General features: G+C 41.1%; 2 protein-coding genes across 3 annotated transcripts; both read right to left on the bottom strand.

The window, feature by feature from the left end:
• Window positions 1-293: 293 nt before the first annotated feature.
• Window positions 294-3,136, bottom strand: ndufb11 (NADH:ubiquinone oxidoreductase subunit B11). Its single transcript, XM_053504010.1, has 3 exons — window positions 2,888-3,136; window positions 737-867; window positions 294-512 (listed from the first exon to the last, which is right to left on the bottom strand). Exons 1-3 carry the CDS (start codon window positions 3,077-3,079, stop codon window positions 383-385), a joined length of 453 nt encoding a protein of 150 aa, XP_053359985.1. The 5' UTR covers window positions 3,080-3,136; the 3' UTR covers window positions 294-382.
• Window positions 3,137-4,324: 1,188 nt separating this feature from the next.
• On the bottom strand, window positions 4,325-21,869 carry def6a (DEF6 guanine nucleotide exchange factor a). Of its 2 annotated transcripts, none has more exons than XM_053504006.1 (11): window positions 21,716-21,869; window positions 16,815-16,955; window positions 15,040-15,219; window positions 10,247-10,474; window positions 9,616-9,762; window positions 9,271-9,379; window positions 7,954-8,252; window positions 7,650-7,816; window positions 6,234-6,432; window positions 6,021-6,111; window positions 4,325-5,386 (listed from the first exon to the last, which is right to left on the bottom strand). In XM_053504006.1, the coding sequence occupies exons 1-11, from the start codon at window positions 21,809-21,811 to the stop codon at window positions 5,220-5,222; spliced, it is 1,824 nt and encodes a 607-aa protein (XP_053359981.1). In that variant the 5' UTR covers window positions 21,812-21,869; the 3' UTR covers window positions 4,325-5,219. The 2 variants fall into 2 exon arrangements, with proteins under 2 accessions (XP_053359981.1, XP_053359980.1); XM_053504005.1 differs by having other exon boundaries at window positions 6,015-6,111; window positions 21,716-21,868.
• Window positions 21,870-21,931: the final 62 nt, after the last annotated feature.

The following is a 21,931-nucleotide window of genomic DNA, read 5'->3' as shown; positions in this document are numbered from 1 at the left end:
AATGTTTTGGCAAATTGATTTTAAATTGATAATTAAAAAATTAATACAAAATTAAAATAAACTGTGACCAGGTGAAGCTTAATAAAGGGCAGGATAAAAACTAAGATAAATAAGCAAAAATTATAAGTAAATTATTAATCTACATTTTTATGTAATAAAATGCTTTAATATTTTTTTTAATACATAGTTTTATTAACTGATGTAACATAGTTAATAATTTTATAGTCACAAACTTGTGTCTGTGTGTGTGTGTGTACATACACATGGTTGAAATTGAAAGAAAAATCACGACACTAAATAATAAAGGTTTTATTGTGATATTTTACTAGAATTAAATGTACAGTCAAACACAAATGAAGAATAAACAGAAATTGGTTGCTGTCTACTCGTCTGAGGACGACGGGAGGACGATTTTGCTTGGGTCGTAGTAGTTTTCGTCGATCAAAGGCAGACCATGCGCCTCTCTCAGGATGATGAGCCGCTCGGCTTCGCGGCGAGCCCACTGCCTCATACTGCGGGGACGCGACATGACATGACATGAGATGAGATGACACAGGGATGAGGTTAATTACAGAAGGAAAACAAAAGTCTGAGAAAAGGTTTGGGTCAAACGGGTATTCAGGATTAAATTTTTTTTTAAAGATTATAGAATTACAGTAAGTAAGAATCCACACAAATGTTCACACGCAGCAGGTGGAGATTAGAGTCAGGAGACGTGACAGAGACACGCGCTCACCCGTGATCCGGTAAATAGTGGATAAAGGTTCCACCGACGACGATGGCCATGGAAATGCCAAAGAAGAACGCCAAACGCATGTTCCACTCGTCTACAAACGGGTCATCTGAGAAGCCATGGTAGTCTGGGTTCTGTAGAAAGAAAACAAAAGTGTTGACACCCTATCTATCACAGCAGTGACTTCATTCTCTAATCTTACTCAGCGTTTGGCAGACACTACCACGGTTGGATGTGGTGTGTGTGCACGCGTGTGAAACGAGGTTTAGGCGTCAATGTTACCACGATGCACAGGTCTGCATACTCCATTAAGAGTAGGGGGGGGGGGGATACAATCAGAGTTAACGATAAGCTCTGTGCACTAGCGTCCCATCGTCACATTGTCTCCATTACAGACTTTAAATGTCAGTGGTGTGTGGGAATCACTGCACCAGAAATCAAACTAACCCTAAAGTGTTAACTCCTTTATTAACCCTTTAATGAAAAAAACGTTCTGAACTTAAGGTTAATCTCTGTTTATTTAATTTTACACCTCAGAATTAATTTCAGTAAAGATTCAATTCTGTAATTCTGAAGTGTTTTGATATCTGTAAACAAAATGTGAAGTAATACTCTGAGGAAGGTGAAAGTTTCCTAAAGAGAATCATTACTGGTGACGGGACGCGGATTCATTACTATGAGCCTGAGAGTAAATGGCTAAGTATGAAAAGGAGACATCCTTAATCACCGACCGCAAACAAGTTCAAAAGTCGACCATCAGCTGGAAAATTCATCAACGCTTACAGTTTTCTGGGATTCTAAAGGGTCAGTATTGGAGCATTGTCAGGAAAAAGGTTCAATGGATTGGCACCCTGTCCAGGATAGACTCCAGGCCCCCCGTGACCCTGAATGCAGGATAAAGTGGTATAGAAGATAAGTGAGTGAGTGAGGTTCAACAATCGACAGGGCTCATTACAGTGAGATGATTATTGAAGAGCTGAAGCCTAAACTTCGGATTAAACAAAGAGGACTGATATCCCAGGGCATCGTGAACTCGTGTGACGATCTACACCCACACACTTCTGCTCCACACTGTCGAAACTCTGAGGTGTTAAAGTGCCTGATCTCGCTCCATCAGACTTTCACCTGTTTGGTCCCCTGAAGGCAGAACTACAAGGACGAAGAGTCACTTCTGATGGAGACAGCAGTGCATTCATGGCTCACAGCTCAGCCTAAAACATTTTTTAATAAAGGAATGCGAAAGCTTGTGGACAGATGGATAAAATGTATTGAAAAGCAAAAAGATTATGTAGAAACATTATGTTTTTATCGTTTCTAAAAGTTAATTTAAATAAATTCTCCAGCCAGATCATTTTGCACTTACCCTCATATAAAGTTTGTCTTCTGAAGCATCCATACATGCTTCATGAAGTGTTTAATATCTAATCCCATCCAAATAGGGCTTTTGGAAGCATTATTATTCCAACGTGACTTTTAATATGTGAGAATCTGCACATTTTTCATAAATCAAGAAGTAAATAAAGTGGTACCTCAACATACAAATTCTAATATGATTATAGTGTTGAAATTTGATACCATTGGTAATATTTTTGGGTGGCTGGAACAGATTGTCTGCATTTACATTATTTCGAATGGGAACATGTGTTTCACAATACGAAATTTCACCTAAAGGACGGATTTAATTCATATGCCGAGGTATCGCAGTAAAACCTTTTTTTTTCTCAGTTTGATCCCTCAGTCACAGACACCATGGGGGCACAAACCTTTGCACGAGCTGATGTGACGCTGGACCGCAGGCTCTCTGAGTGAACTGTGAATGAGATGTTACTATGGAAACGATAAACCATCAGCGCGAGCCCGTGAACACCACCTGACCAATCAGAGCGCAGGACTCAGCAGCTAATCACGTGATGAGAGATCTACCTTAAAGTGTTTTAACGGACTCCTGTAAGGCTGGGTCCAAATGTATTTGCCCCCTGATGTGTGTGTGTCCGTTCCTGCATTAGGACACGCAATGACGTCACACACATAAATAAAAACAGCAAACAGACAGTTTTAAACAATCTATCCGAACGTTAAGCTCATGCAGCGCTGCAGCAGCTCGAGCCCCCCCGGTGTCGGTGATCAGGCTTGTTTACGGTAACGCGCGCGCACCTTGTCGAACGGGTTGACCTCTGCGTGCCCGTAGCTCTCGTCCTCGTGCGTCACCGCTGGCTGCAGATCCGTCACGCTCGCGGCTCCGGCGGCGCTGGAGGTCCGGCTCTGAGTCACTGAGCGCCGCAGGTGGGCCGAATGTATCCGAGCCCGACACAGACCCGACCAAACCCGGCTCAGCTGCGCAGCCATTTCTGCTGAAGCTGTCTGCCTTCAGGACAGCGGCGCCTCCTCCGGATGTAAATAACTACTACTTCCGGATTACCCTAAAAAAAAAAAAAAAAATCATCATTTAATTATTAAATATATTTTTCATTTAATTATAAAAAAAAATAAGTAACGTAATTTAAGATATTATACATGATATCTTATGGAGTATTTCAATGTTTCAAACATTTTCATTTATTTTAAAATATTTACTTCTAAGAAAATTCTAAAATATTTGAATCAAATTGTACACTAAAATTATAACACGAGGTTGTGATGTACTAATTTATTTTGAGCACATTATTCTTTATTTTGCCTCCTTTCATTTATTAGTATTATAGGTATTAAGCTACTATCGGCTGGACAACACTGCGCATGCGTACAACGCATAGCCTGTTGTGCGCATGCGCGTTTCCGTTAGCAGTATATAATATATATATATATATATTATTTAGTTAGTTTATATATACATTTTATTATTATTATTTAGTTAGTTAATATATATAAACTAACTCAATAAATAAAATAGATTAATGGACAAGGTTTTATAGTATTTTATTAAGTACTCCAAAGAGGAATAAGGAATTTATTTTACCTTAAAATAACTTAGTTTATTATTATACTTATTATATTGCTAACATTTGTATTTTTATTTATTTTAACATCTTTAGTGGATTCAGTGATTACCATAGTAACAGCGCCCTCTGGTGTACAAGTACATTAACCAACAAATACTGCTTACAGGCTCTTTATCTGAACAGTATAGCTGTAAATATTGTGTGTCCCCTTCTATAGCTATCAATTCTATATAATATATTTTTAAAGTCTGAAGGATATTTTAATTAAATGTTAAACAGGTTTTATTTATTTTCTTTACACCTACGCCTTATGCTTTAAAAGATTTATTGATTTAGACATTTACTGAAGGCAAGTATCAAAATTATTCAAAGATTTTACTAAAACCCATGATTTTACCCCACTGTGTGTGCGTGTGTGAGAGAGAGAGAGCGACAGGAGTGTGCACAGTTTTGACTTGTTTTCTGCAGCATTAGCAGGAAGTGCAGAAACCACAATGGCTTTAGAGTTTCAGCGTGTTTCCTTCAGTCTTCTGCGTCCTGCAGCACAAGATTCAAATCTGAACAAGAAGAAAACACCGAGCCCCATCAGCCTTGTCTTGTATGCTGGTATGACTGTGTGTAGTGTGTGGTGTGTCATCACTTGAGACACTGGTTTTGTGCATCATGGTGATTTTATTGTACACGTAGCCTTTACATGCAGATGAAGCAAACAAAACCATAATGTGGCATACAGAATAAACATCAGCTTCGTTTACAAGCACACTTCAGGCCTCAGCATACTCAATGACACTGAGGTGTAGATAGATAAAGATGAAATCACTCTCTTGAGTTTATTCACTGAACCTTTATGAATGAATGATGAGTGCTCCGGTGCTGCAGGTGGCGCTGTTGAAATTTCATGATCATTTCCATGCCGGCTAGAAGATGATTGTTTTGTGATGGGAGAATATAAACATAATGTAGACCATGAGGGGAAAGGAAATGCTGAGGGATAAAAAAAACGGAGAGTTTAGCATGCTAGTAACACATGAGAGACACCAAGTTAACCATGAAGGAAACCAACTTTTCCACACTTGTTGGAACCTCATCCGTTTGCTCCACAGTATCGTCAGGTTGTTTATGGAAGCAGAACGTCGTCACCTCATGGAGGACGTCGAGGCCGAGTCTTGCTAAGACGAGTGGAATCAGCACGCGTCTGTGTACATAATCTACATCATGTATACATCTACAAGCAAAATTCAGGATGAAACAAAAACGTGTGTGTGTACAGTTAATATTTTCGACTATAAGTGTGTAAACACAGGAGCCGTGTTAAATTCTGGACTTTCTGCATTAAATGCATCTTAAAGAAAACGTTAAGTACTGAGGTAAGTCACTGTGAGTCTGTGGGGTTTCAGGAGATTCACGCTACTGAAGTGATGGCCTCAGTAGTGCTCTCTCTCTCTCTCTCTCTCTCTCATATGTATATTTGTGATCATTGGTCACACCAGTCAGCACCCTGCCAGTAAAAACTGAACCCGAGGGATGGATTGGGTCAGCCCCGCCCCTCAGTGCGTGTCCATGGTTCCGTTGGAGGCCTTTGAGAGTCGGTTCTCCGCCGTGTTCTCTTTGCCTTCTTCGTCCTGTTCGCTGCTGGTCCGTCTGAGCCGCAGCGCCGGATCCTTCTGCGGCGGGATGCGGAAACTGGAGTAGCCTCCTGTGGACGACCGCTTCTCTGAAAAAACACACGGGGGATTTAACACACAAACACTTACACATTAACACTCCACTTACGGAGAAGATTTAAAACACTGCTTCAACTGGTGCAGGAGAGAAATGATAGGAAGGAAAGAAAGAAAGGAGATAAAAAGTAAAGCAGGAGGAAGAAAGGAAAGAAGGGGTGAAGTGACCAAACAAGGAAGGAGAAGAAGGTGGAAGTGAAAAAGGGAGTTAAGAAAGAAGCAAGGAAGGAAAGAAGGGAGGATGGAAGGAGGTACTCGAGCCTGAATTACTGTCCATGTGGAGAGAGAGAGGGAGTGAGGGGGTGTCTGGGTTTCATTCGGGTTCTCTGGTTTCATCCCTCATTTAAAAACCTGCATGTAAGTAACCCTAATACCGAACACTAAATTACTAAACCGGAGAAAACCGTCTCAGGTTCCGGAATAGGACTTCTGAGTTAAGGGTTGTTTTTGCGTTTTTTTTTTTCTTTCCTAGCTGGGGGTTGGTAATTACGAGTTACAAGTTAAATTAAATGCAGCAAGAAGCAGCAATCCTATATTTAAATATGTGCAAATTACATGTAGTCTTTAACCCTGCCCCCCCGCCACTCCCCATATAAGACATACACACACATATATACACACCACTACCTCCTGGTCCAATCGGATGCATCAGTCTATTCATCTGTACGTTCCAGTGTTTGACGTTAGTGCTCGCTTGCCGGAGCTTCCTTTGAGCAGCCTGACACACACACACACAGTTAACACACACTCAGCTATGAACAGAAAGAATCAAATGATAAACCTAAAAATAAATAAATAAATAAATAAAAATTTTGTGTGTGTGTGTGTGTGTGTGCTGACCACCACATCCTGCTCGACTCTGTGTCTGTTAGCTCTGATCTCCTCCAGCTGTTTTTGCGCCTCCTCCAGCGCTCGTGTTTTGTTCTCCATCTCCTGCTTGAGCTCCTGCTTCTCCTTCTGCTCTCTCTGAATGAACTCCTCCTGCTCCTCCTGCAGAGTCATCAGAGACTTCATCTTGTCCTCCTCCTCCTCCAGCAACCTGCAGAGTTATCGTCATCACCATCATCATCAGCAGCAGCTCTTCCCCTTATACGAGCTATCTGCATCATCACTTGGACCATCATTCATTAACATCATCGCCACCATCATCATCATTGACAAATTATCACCACCATTACCATCACCGCTTTCATCACCAATACCACCAACATTGCCATCACCAATACCACCACCACCACTATAACTACCACCACCACCATCATTACCCCCATCGCCATCACCAATAGCATCACCGTTATGACCACCATCACTATCGCCATCACCATTATCACCACCATCACCAATACCACCACCATCACCATTATCACCACCACCATCACCATGACTACCATCACCAACATCACCAAAACTACCATCACCAACATCACCAAAACTACCATCAACATCACTGTCACTATCACCACCACCACAATTACCATCACTATCACCACCATCACTATCACCACCACCAACATCACTATCACTTTCATCACCACCATCAATATCACCACCCCACCACCATCACCACCATAACTATCCGCATTACCACAACTGCCATGATCATCACCACCATCACAACTACCGCCATCATCATCACCATCATAATCATCACACCATCACCGCCACCATCATTACCACCACCATCTGCTCTACCTTCCCCAGAAACCTGTTATAGAGCTGGTTATTACGCAATAATTTCCACGATCTGCATCATTATCACCACCATCAGTTATCATTATTCCCGCTATTTCTACACATTTTCCACAAAAGATACGAATCTTACTACAGTTGTACTCTTTTATAAGTTATTACCTAAAAATAAACTTGAGTGATCTTAGTTCCTCTTTATATTTATGCCATCCTGTAAGCCCCGCCCCCTTCCTCCAGCTCCTCACTGTAAGTTAACATCAGTTTCATATACCGAATTTATCAGAGAAGCCACTGACAATAACACAACCTGTACAATCGCCACCTTCATCATCATAACTTGTTGACCATGTTTTGCTTTAGACACTTACACCACCTGAAAATAGATATATATGTGTGTGTGTGTGTGAGAGATCAGCACTTCCTCTGGTCATTTCCTGATGAATGTTGTGTAAATGCTTTATAACGGAACTCATACTGCATTTGTAATCCACGCCTCGAGCCCTTATAGCTTTTCAGATCTGTGTTGTCAGTATATGTGTGTTTGTGTGTGTGTGTGTGTGTGTGTACCTGGCTTGTTTGTATCGGTGCTGCTCTTCATCCTGTCTCGCTTTGATCTCCTGCCTCAGTGCTTCCTCTAACCTCTGCTGCAGCTCCTCCAGCTCTCGGATCCGTCTCCTCTGACGTTCTGCCTCCTCCTCCTTTAGCGCCATCTCAGCCTGCATAAACACACGAGCCTACACACACACACATACACACACACACACACACACACACACACACACACACACATGCATGAGCACTTACAGTATCCTATTATGGTTACACAGTTATATACCAAACACACACTTCCTAAACAGCGACCTCCCCGTACCTCCTGCGCCTCCCTCAGCTGGAGCTCCAGAGCTTGTTGGAGCTGTTCGTGTTGTTCGCGTCTTCGCTGTTCCTCTTGTTCCAGCAGTAGTTGCGCCTGCCTCTGCGCCTCCTTCAGCAGCTCCAGCTCAGCGTTCTTGCGCTCGCGTTCTTCCTGCAGCAGGTGGAGGTGCTGCAGCTCCTGCTCCTTCTCCTCCCGCCTCCTTTCTCTGCGCTCACGTTGCTCTCGCCGCTTCAGCTTCAGCTCCTTATGCAGGGAGCACTTCCCTTCTGCGTAGAGCCGGATCGCCGTCTGGATCGCTGGGGGACCAAACACAACGTCCTGTGTCAGTCCACTGTGGACACGTCACCATCACAGACATCTCAGACATCTCCGTTCCTAGCATTCTGTTCCTAACTAGTCTATTCTGGGTGTGCCCCAAACAACACAATGGGGTAGTTGTAGCACAAAGGTTACGCCGCTGCCCAGCTGACCGGAAGGTCATGAGCTTTAAGCATCATCAAGCTGCCGCTAAACAAGGCCCTTGACCCCAAACTGCCCAGTCGAATCCAATCTCTCAAGAAGAAAGCCAACATCGTATATTTTGAATTCAGTTGCAGACACTGACGAAGACATCTCTGACGCTGGTAATAGCGTTAGACCTGGATCCTAATGAGCAAGCTGGGGGCCAGAGATGACATGACGAAGAACCCTTGAGGGGAACCAGACTCAAAAGGGAACCTATCTTCTCCTGGGTGACACCGGATAGTGCCATAATGAGTCATTCCTTTTCCACAGCGGTGTGCTATAAACACATACACATCTTCTGACCCCATCAAAGACTTTCATATAAAACCAGACGTGGGTATAAAGTCTTCTAAGATCTTTAGGCTTTAGTGCTAAACTATACATAACACTCTTTGGTGAATCCGTAAGTCGATGGTGAAGTTTCGTCCTCCTCAATGAGGCCACACAAACACCTCATCACAAACCTCTTAAATCAGGAGTCCATTGTGGTCACTCACTGCTTACACAACAGACCACCTTAACTTTGTGAACTAGACGTGTCTTAACACTCACACCCTTTGCCATATATATTGTACACAAAATCCACACTCACGCGTGTCTCACCTCACCCAATTTCATTTTCTGTTCCCAAAAACAACAACTATTTTTTTTTCTCTTTTGTTTTGTTCTTAAGCCTGACGCTATAGACCTTAAAACCTTATAATATCACACACTTTTGGCCATTTGAACTGAGAAGAGTGTTTAAATTAGCGGTTGCGCTTTCATAGACAAAATGAGAAGTATGAGGAGAGTGGAGTGAAGGACGCTGACCTGTTGTCCACTCCTGACGCTGTTTGGTGTCTGAGGCGCTGAGCTCGAACGTCTTGGAGATGGTCTTCAGACAGAACATACACCTCTTCCCATCTCTGTCTGGTAGAACCTGCAGAACACGCATGGAAAGCGCCGATCTAACACCAAGTCTACTTTTCAATCTACATTTACTTTTACTTCAAGGTCTAGCACGAGGAACCTTCAAAAGAAACACATCAAGCTTTACACTTTTTTCCCGCTTATTTTTTAACCAAAAATGCAATATTGATTTTGACTTTGTTGAGCTGGAACAGAGCCACAGGACTTAAACTGTCATTTAAGGCAAGACCACACAAACACACGTACCTCTACGCAGCAGTTGGTGTCCAGTGTGATGTTTCCCTTGCGCTCTTTGCGGTCCTCGCTGACGTAGTAGTCCAGAGAGTTCGGCTTAAGCGTGAACCAGCGCTCCGTCCAGTTCCTCCTTAACTGACCCTTCTTCCACAGGTAGCCCTGAAACATATAATACACACTTTAACTGAGATTACATTACGTCACAGTGCTCTTTCACGTTTATATTCCTGTACAACAAGAGGACGGACCAGAGTCTTCCCTGTTTTTGTAAACGTGATGTAATTTATGGAGGACGTATGAATATCCCAGAACACTTGCAGTGACTCAGACGTCCCATGATTCCTAATATTCTAGCCTCTAATGTGTCTAAGTTTCTCACTTTCATATCTTCCTCATTTCCCAGTCCATTAGCTTTACAGAGCGCTAGTTCCTCTAGTCTCCCAGGATCCTATTTTCTTAGTTCAATAAATTTCAATCCTCTAGTTTCTCATGTACTTTCCTCAATTTTTTTTTATTATGAGTTCACAGGTTCTCCATCTCCAAGTATTCATTACCACCATAAGCACTATTTCTATAACCTCTGTGAGAAGGTCTATTCCCTGACACGAAGTACAAGTACAGCAGTTTTGCTTTTGGACTCTACCTCCTTCAGTACGTCTCCCACTATCTCTCGATACACCTCCTCGATGGCCATACTGATCGTCTCCTTGGTAAGTCCTCTGGTGAGCTTCCCGGAATTCATCATCTCCAGGAACGCCCACACGCTGAAACCGTTCTGCTGAATGGAATCCTGGGAAATAAAGTCCTCCAGCTCCACACAGTTCAGCTCCACACTCATGGCCATACACAGCTTCTTTAGTAGGTACTCCACCTAAGGGGGCACATTGTTAGAATGTGTTATAGCACTTTTTTAATGTGGTGTGGCCACCATTACCACATCAGCTCATTATTTTTTTTACTGCTGAGCGAGACATGCAATAAGAAAGTGTCTACATTATTCATTATTGTTTATTATTACATGAATGAAGGGGCTGATCGTAAAAGATAAATCAGTAAAGCTATAAATAGTCTATAATAAAAGGTACTCAACCCGAGTTTAGATAGTTTAAGATGCGATTGGGAACCATCTCATGCTGGACTAGAGCCTCTGATGGAAGAGTGCCAGGGTTAATGTGCCAGGAAGAGGGTTAATGTGTATATGTTGGAGCAAAAATAACACCAAAACTAGAAACTGAGAATGAAAAAGTCTAGTAGCTTCGTTCTCAAGCTGTGGTGAGCAGTCTTTAACACAACTACATAACATCTGGAAGTGTGAAGAAACACCTAACACAGTATGCAGTATTTGTGTGATGAGCCGGTCTAGAGCAGTGACTAGTGGATCTCTTAGAGCAGGGTGTACTGGAACTTTGAAGCGCCTCAATTTCTCAAGACTTTAAATATTTGGTCAGTGACGCATCTATTCTGGTGCTTCTACACTGACGAAAATAAAGGTGATTACTGTTCATCACTATTCTCAATGACCATCATCATTGTTCTTAATAACCAATCATTAATCACTATGGTTTGGACCAATCTGTGACCACGATTGCTCGTAACAACTAACCAGTGATGACCATCTACGGCCTGATCAATAATCAGGATTGTCCTTATGGTCCAACCACTGATCACCTTTGACCTTAAGGTCTAAAAAAGTAATCACCATTGCTCTCAATGTCCAATCTGTGATCACCATTGTCCTTAAGGTCCAATCGGTGATCAACATTGTCCTTAAGGTCCAATCAGTGATCAACATTGTCCTTAAGGTCCAATCGGTGATCAACATTGTCCTTAAGGTCCAATCAGTGATCAACATTGTCCTTAAGGTCCAATCGGTGATCAAAATTGTCCTTAAGGTCCAATCAGTGATCAACATTGTCCTTAAGGTCCAATCGGTGATCAGCATTGTCCTTAAGGTCCAATTAGTGATCAAAATTGTCCTTAAGGTCCAATCGGTGATCAACATTGTCCAAAGTCCTTAAAACTTTTTTTTGTTTTGCTATTTTTTTAAATAAACATATATAGGCCTCAGGATTTAGCAGTATAGAGTAAGACATCCTTTTTTTTTCATTTCTTTTATTTATTTTAACTATACAAACATGACTGAGCAAAAAACATAAAAAATAGACCACATAGGGAAAGAAATAGCACAGATTCACATGACCACATGTTTTCTGGTAGTTTTCAGTTGTTTCTATGACCAATAATAATAATAATAATAATAATGAGTTCTACATTTTTGTGAAGTCATTCCCATATTCTAATAGTCTTATTGACATCCTATCTGACATATACAAAAACCCCAATGTACAGTTTGTTGTCTGAAGCCTCCCCCCTAACACACTCCAGCAAGGCTTCCATAAAAGCACCTTTTTTTAAAATTGTCATTGACCTGCGCTGTGTTGCTGGAACGGATCTGTTTTAAGGGTTTTAAGGTCCAACCAGTCATAAATATTGTTCTCACAGACAGATCATTATCATCGTTCTCAATCACTGATCACTGATCATTATGCTTGTGCTTGTCATTGTTCTCAACAATAACTGATCATGTATTGTTCCAAATGACCAATCAGTGATCACCAGCGTTCTGTATAACTAATCACTGCGTGTTGTTCGTCCACACACTCATGTACTTGTTCTAGGCTTTAAACTCTCTCCTTAGTGAAATTCACAGTAATAAAAGCAAGTTCGGTTCTATTTAATTCTAGTCACATTCAGAAACTCTTCCTTATTCGTGCAGCACATTTTAATATATAAACATTATAATATGATTATCCATGACATTTGCAGATTAGTCGATGACACCGCCTGGTGACCTTTGCTGACTCTTTAAGCATGATTTAATATTTTCCCCTGAAAGGAACTGCCGACGCTGATTTTCCCCTGAAAATGCAGCAGCCTCATACACATAACACACGGTATCATGTCAAGTACCTGATCGACAGGGAACTCTCTGCAGTACTGTGTATACCTGTGTACAGTGTGTGTACAGTGTGTGTTCAGATGTATTGTGCGACAATAGTAAAAACTTATCTGAACATATGCAACCATGCAAAATTATTATGCAACATCAATTTCAACTACTTTCTCACATGTACGTACACACACACACACACACACACACACACATACCTCTCCCTCTTGCAGTAAATGAAACTGCTAAATGCCACGCTGCCTACAGGAAATAACCAAACTGTAACCTCACGGAAAGAGAAGCGGAAAGAGTGCAAGCATGAAAAAGAGAGAAGAAAACGTCGACCTTGTTTTCTGTGCTTAGCTCGTGCAACTAACACACACACATATACACACACACACACACATGTACATTCAGTACACCACAAAGCTGCTGTCTGAGTTAAAGTCCAAGTCCATTACAGTGCATCTACTGTATAGCAGGTTTAAGAAGACTGTACAGGGCCGTGGCAGGGACTCGAACTCCCTGCACTGAGAAAAGGACACACTGTGTGTTTATTCACATCTGAACTACCTCATTTATTATGGGAGTCTAAGGGCAGATGTTGAACTCTCTTAGATAAAATACATAACTTTAGACTTTATAACGCAAATGCACAACTCTGCAGCAATAAATTCATTAGGATGACACACACCGGAGAGACGGTCTCTCTCAGAATGAATTTAACATTGAAGCAACACTATAAAAAAGTACTTCTGTTTACTCTACACTACTTTCCTGAAGGTTGTGCGGAATTCATGCGTCACCAGAGCTGCACAACAAACACAAATTCTTTTCTCCGCCAAGAAAAAAGAAGCTGTTCTGGGACACTTTAGCAGCTACGATCGCTAGTTTAGCTTCATATTCATATATTAGCTTTAATCAGTAGCATAGCTTTCATTTAGCTTCCCTTTAAGAATAACGAATGAAAGCTTTTTAAATGATAACTAGCTAGTTCCCAAACTGAACCCTTCTCTAAAGGTAGCTCTCTTTGAATTAGAATATCTTTTAAAATATACAATTTTCTCTGACGTTAGCTACAGTGTTTATGGACCAAGCTTTTAATAGACCCTTTAAAATTAAATCATATTAGAATTTTATAGCATTTTAAAACAACTGACAGTTGCCTAAAGTGCTTTACAAGGTTAAAATAAAACAAAAAAATTAAGAATAAAACCTATAAAAGATAAAAGGATCGTGCTCTAGTGGGAATGATACGCAGGAGTAAACAATTTTATCTTGACTCTGGATTTAAAGAGGCCCAGGCCTGTTATTAATTGTATATCAAGTGGAAGCGAGGTCCACAATTTTGTCGCACCCACAGCAAATGCTCGATTCCCCCAGCGCTTACACCTCGGCCTGGGCACGTCTAGACATCACTGGCCTGAAGAACTTAAGCGTCTGTCTCAATTCTACATAGTCAAAAGATCAGTCAAAGAGGTCGGTGCAAGTCCATTTAATGTCTTAAAAACAATCAATAAAATGTTAAAATCAATTCTAAAATGCACTGGGAGTCAGGGGAGAGAGCGGAGAACAGGTGTGATGGCTAGTTATGCTATTAGGAATTTATTACTATGAAAGCTGAGTCATGTCACCTGCACTTCTTTCTTGTTAGGTAGAAACATTTCCTTCAGCACCATCAGACTTAAGAAACTACTTGGATAACTAATGACATGTACAGTATCTCCTTAATAAGAAAGACGTCCAGTTGACATGACTCAACTTCCAGATAACCTCACCTACAGTACTAGCGTTCACTCTGGAGATTTGCTAGCTGAGGTTGTGCAGCGGTAGGCTAGGTTGAGCTCGCCTTATTAACCTCCTGTTATAAGATTACCTTTTAGTTGCTAGGTTATCTAACATTTACCAGGTAAGTGATCATTTCCTAAGTTAGCTTTCACTTAACTTGCTAGGTTAGCATTTTGTTTCACTTTATATTTGCATTTTTACATGGTATGCGTGTTTTCCTCACTTTTGTTAGCTTTCACTCACTAGCCATTCCAGCCGTGGGATATCGTTTGTAGTCAATCTCTCACACATTTTATTTACCGTGGTCTTTACCCACTTTATTGCTAAACTGAAAAAGAAGAAAAAAAGAGCCCCTGAACCACACTGCAGATAAAACTGTGGCACCAGCACATTTCAAAACCCTGAAGTCTATGGCGCTTTCTTACTTCCTGTCCCAGCACACCCTGAGGTTAGGCTTCAGAAACGCCTTAACACTCACTCACTCACTCACTCACACACACACACACACACACACACACACACACCATTGCAGCTAGAACCACTGTGCTATACTAACCACAAATAACTAAACATATCAGGTATCAACTCCTGAACTGCTTCACAATTAACCACAGCAAATTTAGCCAACATGAACTTCTAGCATGTGAATCAGCTGTGTTATTATTTCATTATCGAGTTTGTAGCCTGGTGTGTCTCACCTCATCAGGGATCATCACCAGCGGATATTTGTCCTCCGAGAGGAAGATAAAGAGACACCAGAACCGGAAGGCGTCCTTCTGAGGCAGGATGCTGTCCCCCTTCGGCCTGTAGTTCTTCTTGGCTGTGAGAGTCCAGCAGAGCTCGTCCACGTTCTCCTTCACAAACCTGCCCTCCTCCACCTAAAATCACACACACACACACACACACACTTCGGGTCAGTCACCGTGCTGTTATTGTTCTCTTCCTCTTGGGTCAGTGTAATTCTGGTCCCTGTGTTGTTGGTTCTGTTGGATCAGTACTCTAGTTCTGTTGGGGTGCCCCTGTTGAGAACATCAGTCGAACCAGTAGTAGACGCACTGAATCATTTGAGTTCTTATTTGATGTCTTGGTTTCTTTGAGTTGGTACTAGATGTTATGATTCTAGTTAGTAGTAAGCGTGTAGATATTTAGATAAATTGTAACCAGTGATATACTTTATGATCCTTTTACGTCAGTAGGAAACATTCTGATTCTTTTTAATCAGTAATTTATATTTATGATAAATTAGTTATTAATTGATTTCAGCCAGTGATTTAGTAGTCAGTAGTATATACTCTGAATATTTTGAGTCAGTAATAGATTTTATGATTTTCCTGAGTCAGTGTTAGCCATGTGAGTTATTGGATCAGATGCATCAGATGTTTGGATTAATTTCAGTACTAAATATTCTGACTCTTTTGAGTCATTGATTGATTTCTGAATAATTTCAGCCAGTGAAATATATTGCGAGTCATTAGTCATTATAATCCTTCTCAGTCAGTAGTGGACATTCTGATTCCTTTGAGTCATTAATAAATGTTTAATTAATTCAACCAGTGATTGAATTAATTAAATTAAGAGTTTTGATTCTTTTGAGTAACATGTGTTTGTTTTTGTATTTTTTGGGTCAGTAGTAAATGATTTGATTCACTGGAGTCAGGAGTAAATGATTTGATTCACTGGAATCAGTAGTAAATGATTTGATTCACTGGAGTCAGGAGTAAATGATTTGATTCACTGGAGTCAGGAGTATTGTAATTCTTGTCAGACGGGTAGACATTATGATTCACTTGAGTCAGTAGTAAATATTCAAATTCTTTTGAGTCATTTTTAAATGGTGCTATTCATTAGAGTCAGGAGTTAGTTTAGATTCCAATAAATTAGATGTAGTTTCAGTCATAGAGCAGTCAAGTTCCTGTACAAACTCAATGAAATGCAGTATTCTTTTGACTCCATGAGTTTGATTCAGTTTTTCGACTCAGTAGACATTCTGAGTCAGTAAAGTATATTTAAATTTTTTTGAGTCATAACTAGATGTTTGAATGCGTTTGAGCTTTTAGAAAACGGTCGGGTTGGTGTGTGAACGGCCGGTCGGTGGTGTGTGTTTTGAGTCACTTGATTTACATGTAAGTGTTAATAAAAGAGGCGACACTGATGTTGGTTTTATTGTTAAAAATTCTGCCCGACTGTAAAGACGATGCTCAGATGCTCAGATTTAGAGTCCAGCGTTCAGACACACGTACCAAAGTTTCTTTTTTATTACATTACATTTAAGTGAGAAATCAGATCTAGGGAGCGACACAAGATGGATTCGGTGTAAATCACCTAGAGAGCAGCTGTGTGATAGAGTTACAGAGAAAAAAGGAAGAGAAAGAGGGACAGAATAACCAGTAGAGCGCTCAGACTTTCAAACCCAAGTGCACTTCTCAGGATGAGTCACAGATCAGGAGGAGGGGGGGGGGGGGGTAGGTGGTACCTTATCAAGGATGTACTTGTTGAGGTACGGCATGTAGCCCTGACTGGACACCGGCCCGTCGTCATCATCACGGAAATGTTCCTCCAGAGCAGCCGGGTCGTGAGGGATACACAGAACTGTACACAGATTATGAGACAGAACCTGGAACACACACACACAAAAAAAAATTATATTATGAAACAGAACTTGGAACTCTCACACACACACACAATAAATATTGTGAAGCTGAACCTTGAAAAACATACACACATAGAATATTATGAAACCAAAAATGGAACACACACAAACAAAATTAATATTATGAAACAGAACTTGGAACACACACACAATATTATGAAACAAAACCTGGAAAACACATACACACACATTATGAGACTGAACCTGAAAAAAAAAAACAGAAACAAACATATATACAAGACAGAACTTGAAACACACAAACACAAAATATTATTAAACAGAACCTAGAACACACACACACACACACATAGAACCACATACAACAAATACACACATATATAAGACAGAACTGAAACACACAATCACAAAATCAAATATAATACAGAACCTAGAAAACATACACACACAGATTATGAGACAGAACCTCTGACCAAAAAATAAATAAACACACACATACAAGACAGAACTGAAACACACACAAACACCCCTCACTGTATACAGATTGTGAGACTGAACCTAAAGCACAAAACAAACACACACACACACACACAGAGAAAAAGAGATGATAAGACAGAGCCTAGAATGAACAATGATCAGATTGTGCGAGTGGTGTTCCTCAAGGCTCGGTTCTCAGCCCAAGGCTGTAAATCACATACACACTTCACTACGGTGACATCACAGACCTTATAATCTACAGATTTACACCTAAACATACATACACACAGCTCTGGGTAATCAGTTGAGGCTTGACTGTGATGAATCTGAGCTCACACTAATTGTAGGGGGCGTGGCCAGGGTGGATCAGTAGTAGGTCACATTACCAAAACAGTTCTTCCTGTGCCAGGAGCTCAAGAACTTTCCTTAAACCTTCTTAAAGTTCAGGTTTCATATGTGTTTTTTTTTTTTTTTAACTCTCAGGAGATGATAGAAGACAGAGACAGGGAGAGAGAGAGACAGACAGGGAGAGAGAGAGAGAGAGACAGGGAGAGAGAGAGAGAGAGACAGGGAGAGAGAGAGAGAGACAGGGAGAGAGAGAGAGAGACAGCACATCACCTGGAGTTATTCCTACTGCTCGTGTTAACAGATCGACACCTGCATGTGCGGTCAATAAAACGGACAAATTCAGAAACTGACAGATAAACTGACATTACATCATTTTATGGAAAACAATAAAAAAAAAAAAAAAAACAATCCCATCCAAACAGGGGTGAGGTTCAGCTCTCGTGTCTAAAGAACATCACAGGAATTGATTCCACTCTGTAGCTCAGGTATTAGGAGCTCTTCTACTTCTTCTTGTTTTTTTAACAAACAAACACCTTGAAAAGATATTTCAAGGTCGCCTCGCCCTCACCAGCGTTGTGGTTCGAGTGAGGGATCAGATTTGAGCCTCACAGCATGAAGACAGCGGGGTTATGTGGCTTTACAACAGTCACTCTCAGATTTTATTCTCAGAACCAACTCAGCTCATGTGGGTGTGATTGGATGAATAGTTAGGGCTTTAAATATTTAAAGTATATTAAGGTAAATACTATATTAAAAATAATGAGTTAGATTACCGGCCGCACGGTGGTGTAGTGGTTAGCACTGTCGCCTCCAAATACATGTACTGTAGGTTAGGTCGATTGGCGTTCCCAAATTGCCCGTAGTGTGTGAATGAGTGTGTGCCCTGTGATGGGTGGGCACCCTGTCCAGGGTGTACCCTGGGATAGGCTCCAGGTCCTCGCAACAGCATTAAGCGGTATAGAAGATGAGTGAGTTAGATTACCCAGGATGCATTGGTGTGTGTGAAGCCTGAATGATCGTTTTTTTAATAAACACATGAATTAATTGAGCATCAAAAGCAGTTCTGTGTGTTTTGGTTTCCAGGTAAAGTAATAATATACTGATTTAACATCATGTTTAACCCAACCCAAGTGTGTACACACACACACACACACACACACACACACACACAAACGTTTCTCAATGAAAGATCAGCGATGAGCAGAACGAACCAAACTGCAGCTGAACCCCAGCTTAGTGTTTTTGACGGTTTCAGAATTTCTTCAGTATTTTAACCTCAGTCTAAGATGGTGCTCTGTGTGTTATCTGATCAACACACACACACACACACACAAGCTGAAAAGCATCACCACATCCGGTGGCTTCACACTCACGCCTGAAACTCAGTTGAAATTGATTTTTAAAAATGACATTTTGTTAAAAGAGTTCCGTCAGCGCGACAGGACAGCGCGACATTAGTTTGGGAGGCGATGACTAAACACTAAATCAAAATCAGTTCAGACACGTTACAGTGAAGACCAGAGACACCAGGCCAAGGAGACGAGACGCTGCACATCTTTCATGAGAAGGATATTCACTGCATTCCATTATTAGTAACCTACGGCTATGACAACGCACAACAAACAGAATAACAACCGGGTGCTAGTTAGAAATTTGTGTCAGGTTAGCGTTAACATTAACATTAGCATGCTCACACTCAATAAATGGGCTCAGAGACCTAAAACCTACAGTCAGGACGTTCAGCTTTATGTGTTAGTTTTGTTTTTTTTTTGACAAAGAATTCAAGTCTATGATTGGTGATGACGGAGACACTGTGGACACGGCGGCGCGCTCCTGCTCCTGCTTCACACTGAGATTGGTGTGAAACTAAATTTGAATCCCAACGGACTAATGATGTCATAATGAGGACCAATCAGCATCCGCTCTCACAATCAAACTGCAACACACACACACACACACTTCATTCTCTCTCTTTCTCGCCCCTTCTCTCTCATATCTATGCATCTTTTGTCTTCTCTCCGTCCCTTCATTGTCCTCTCTAACCAGTCTAGTACAGCGGCTCTCACTGTCAGCACTGTTAACCACAGACACGATGTTTTCACACTAAACATGTTCCATGGCACATTATTATACGAGGGGCATTCAAGTCAAAGCGGGACTTTTCATTGTGCAGAATAACAGAACAAGTTCTGAGAGTACAAACTCCCTTTATTTTTCTATATAATCCCCTGATACACTAATGCACTTATCCCAGTGTTTCACTAGAGCTGGACAACATCAAGGTAGAAATGTCTCTCAGTACGCCTGAGACATGATCGGAAAACGCTGGCCTCCCAGGAACTCCTTTTAATATCTGGAAATGTTTCCAGGACTGCACGGCGGGTGTGGCGATAACTCCCAGCTGAGTTCCTGTAATGTTCAAGTGCTGTTGGTGAATGAGGGCGTGTACAGTTCACACAGACTGATGTGTCTCTTCCACAAGTTATTCATCAGATTTTAGGGATAACGACTTCACTGAGCTCAGAGCCACCTCGGCCAGGATGGTCATTCCCGGACTTAAGGCCTTCTCTAAAATGTTTGCACCGTTCAGATGTTCTACGGCGACTAAGAGTCTCATCACCGCACTGTGCTTGTAAAGTGTTTTGTAAAAGTTAATCGCTTTTACATTGTAATGTCCAAGTCCCGGTTTGACTTGAACACTCGTTGTAAACAACAAAACGTGTTATTATTCCGGCTACTGTTCGTTTCCTTCTCCTCAAACCGTAATATCTCCGTGTTTCAACCAGGAAGGGATGATTTCTAAGTAATGTCAGCTTTTCAAAGCGTCCCAGAAACCCACAGCCAGCGAACCTGATCTCGCCCTTTCTACAGCTAACGGAATTAGAGCTCGGTTTTTATAGACAAGAGTGGACCGAGTCACGAGCTGGTCGACCCCTGGGCCTCCTGCAAGACATCTCCATGCTGTTTAAAGATCTTTCGAGAAGAACAACGCTCTGAGTGGCATAAGAGTGTCCTCATCAGCCATAAGGAAGATCCTTAGAAATCAAAACTAATAGTAAAGAAGAGAAGTGAGTGACATCCGTCTCTCTCTTTATTTACACGTTTTCTTCACTTAACAGGGTGGAAAGTTTTAATAACAGGACAGTGGTGTGTAACATCCGTTAGAGTGTTAGTGTGTCCTGTTTGTGTGATTAATATGTGCGCAGATTTAATTTAACAGCTTTAACACACTCTCTCTCACACACTTTGTATCCTATTTGTTTGAGCATTTTTAAATCTCTAATGCTCCTGTCTGAGATTAAACACTCCGACTGCTCGTCCAACTCTCTGACCTTTTTAATTCAATTTTAAAAAAACAAAAACAAACAAAAAATCCCCCGACAAACCTCAGTGCTCAGATACAGAACAGTAGTTTGGGAGAACTCACGGGGAATTTTATAGTTTATTTTACAATTTTTCCTCCTAAAAAAAAAAAAAACGAAAAACAAAACATGCAGCCTTGTCTTTCTTCTTTCCTTTCTGAATATTTTAAACATAGATAAAAAAAAAAATGTATGGTTAAATGTAGAGAGTCGTTCACTTTGTTTAATCAAATAACGAGAAAACTTTTCCCTTAAATATTGACTTGAGACACTTTTATTAATTACTTTTTTTTTCTTTTTCTTCAAAGTAGGTTAAAATGAGATCTGAGCAGCTGCTGCACACCATGTGGTGAAGGAGCCAGCACACACACACACACACACACACACACAGGAAATGAGGCTGTAGAAGTATAGAAGGTTTTACAGTAAAGTAATAAAACAAAAGTAATATTATGAAACAAAAGCCTGCCATCACTAAAAAAGTTACACCACGCACACACACACACACCTGTGTGCGTGTGTGTTGTTAATGCCTTTGTGTACTCTCTGGTTCTAGTTCTAATCGGTTCTTGTACTCACCTTCAGCTGAGACTTGGACACTTTGCCGCTCTTCTCCACGTCCAGCGCCGTGAAAGCGAACCAGATGGACTTGAGGAGCTCCGAGCGCAGGTCCATGACTGCACACACACACACACACACACACACACATACACTCACAGCTTTCTCTTCCTGCTCTTTCACTCTATTTCTCTCTATCTATCTGCCACTAGAGTCAAAACCAAACCAACACACACA

Source organism: Clarias gariepinus, chromosome 9 (assembly GCF_024256425.1).
Source record: "Clarias gariepinus isolate MV-2021 ecotype Netherlands chromosome 9, CGAR_prim_01v2, whole genome shotgun sequence".
NCBI lineage: Eukaryota > Metazoa > Chordata > Actinopteri > Siluriformes > Clariidae > Clarias > Clarias gariepinus.
Note: the sequence above shows the minus strand (reverse complement) of the source record. Positions and strands in the feature narration are given on the sequence as shown.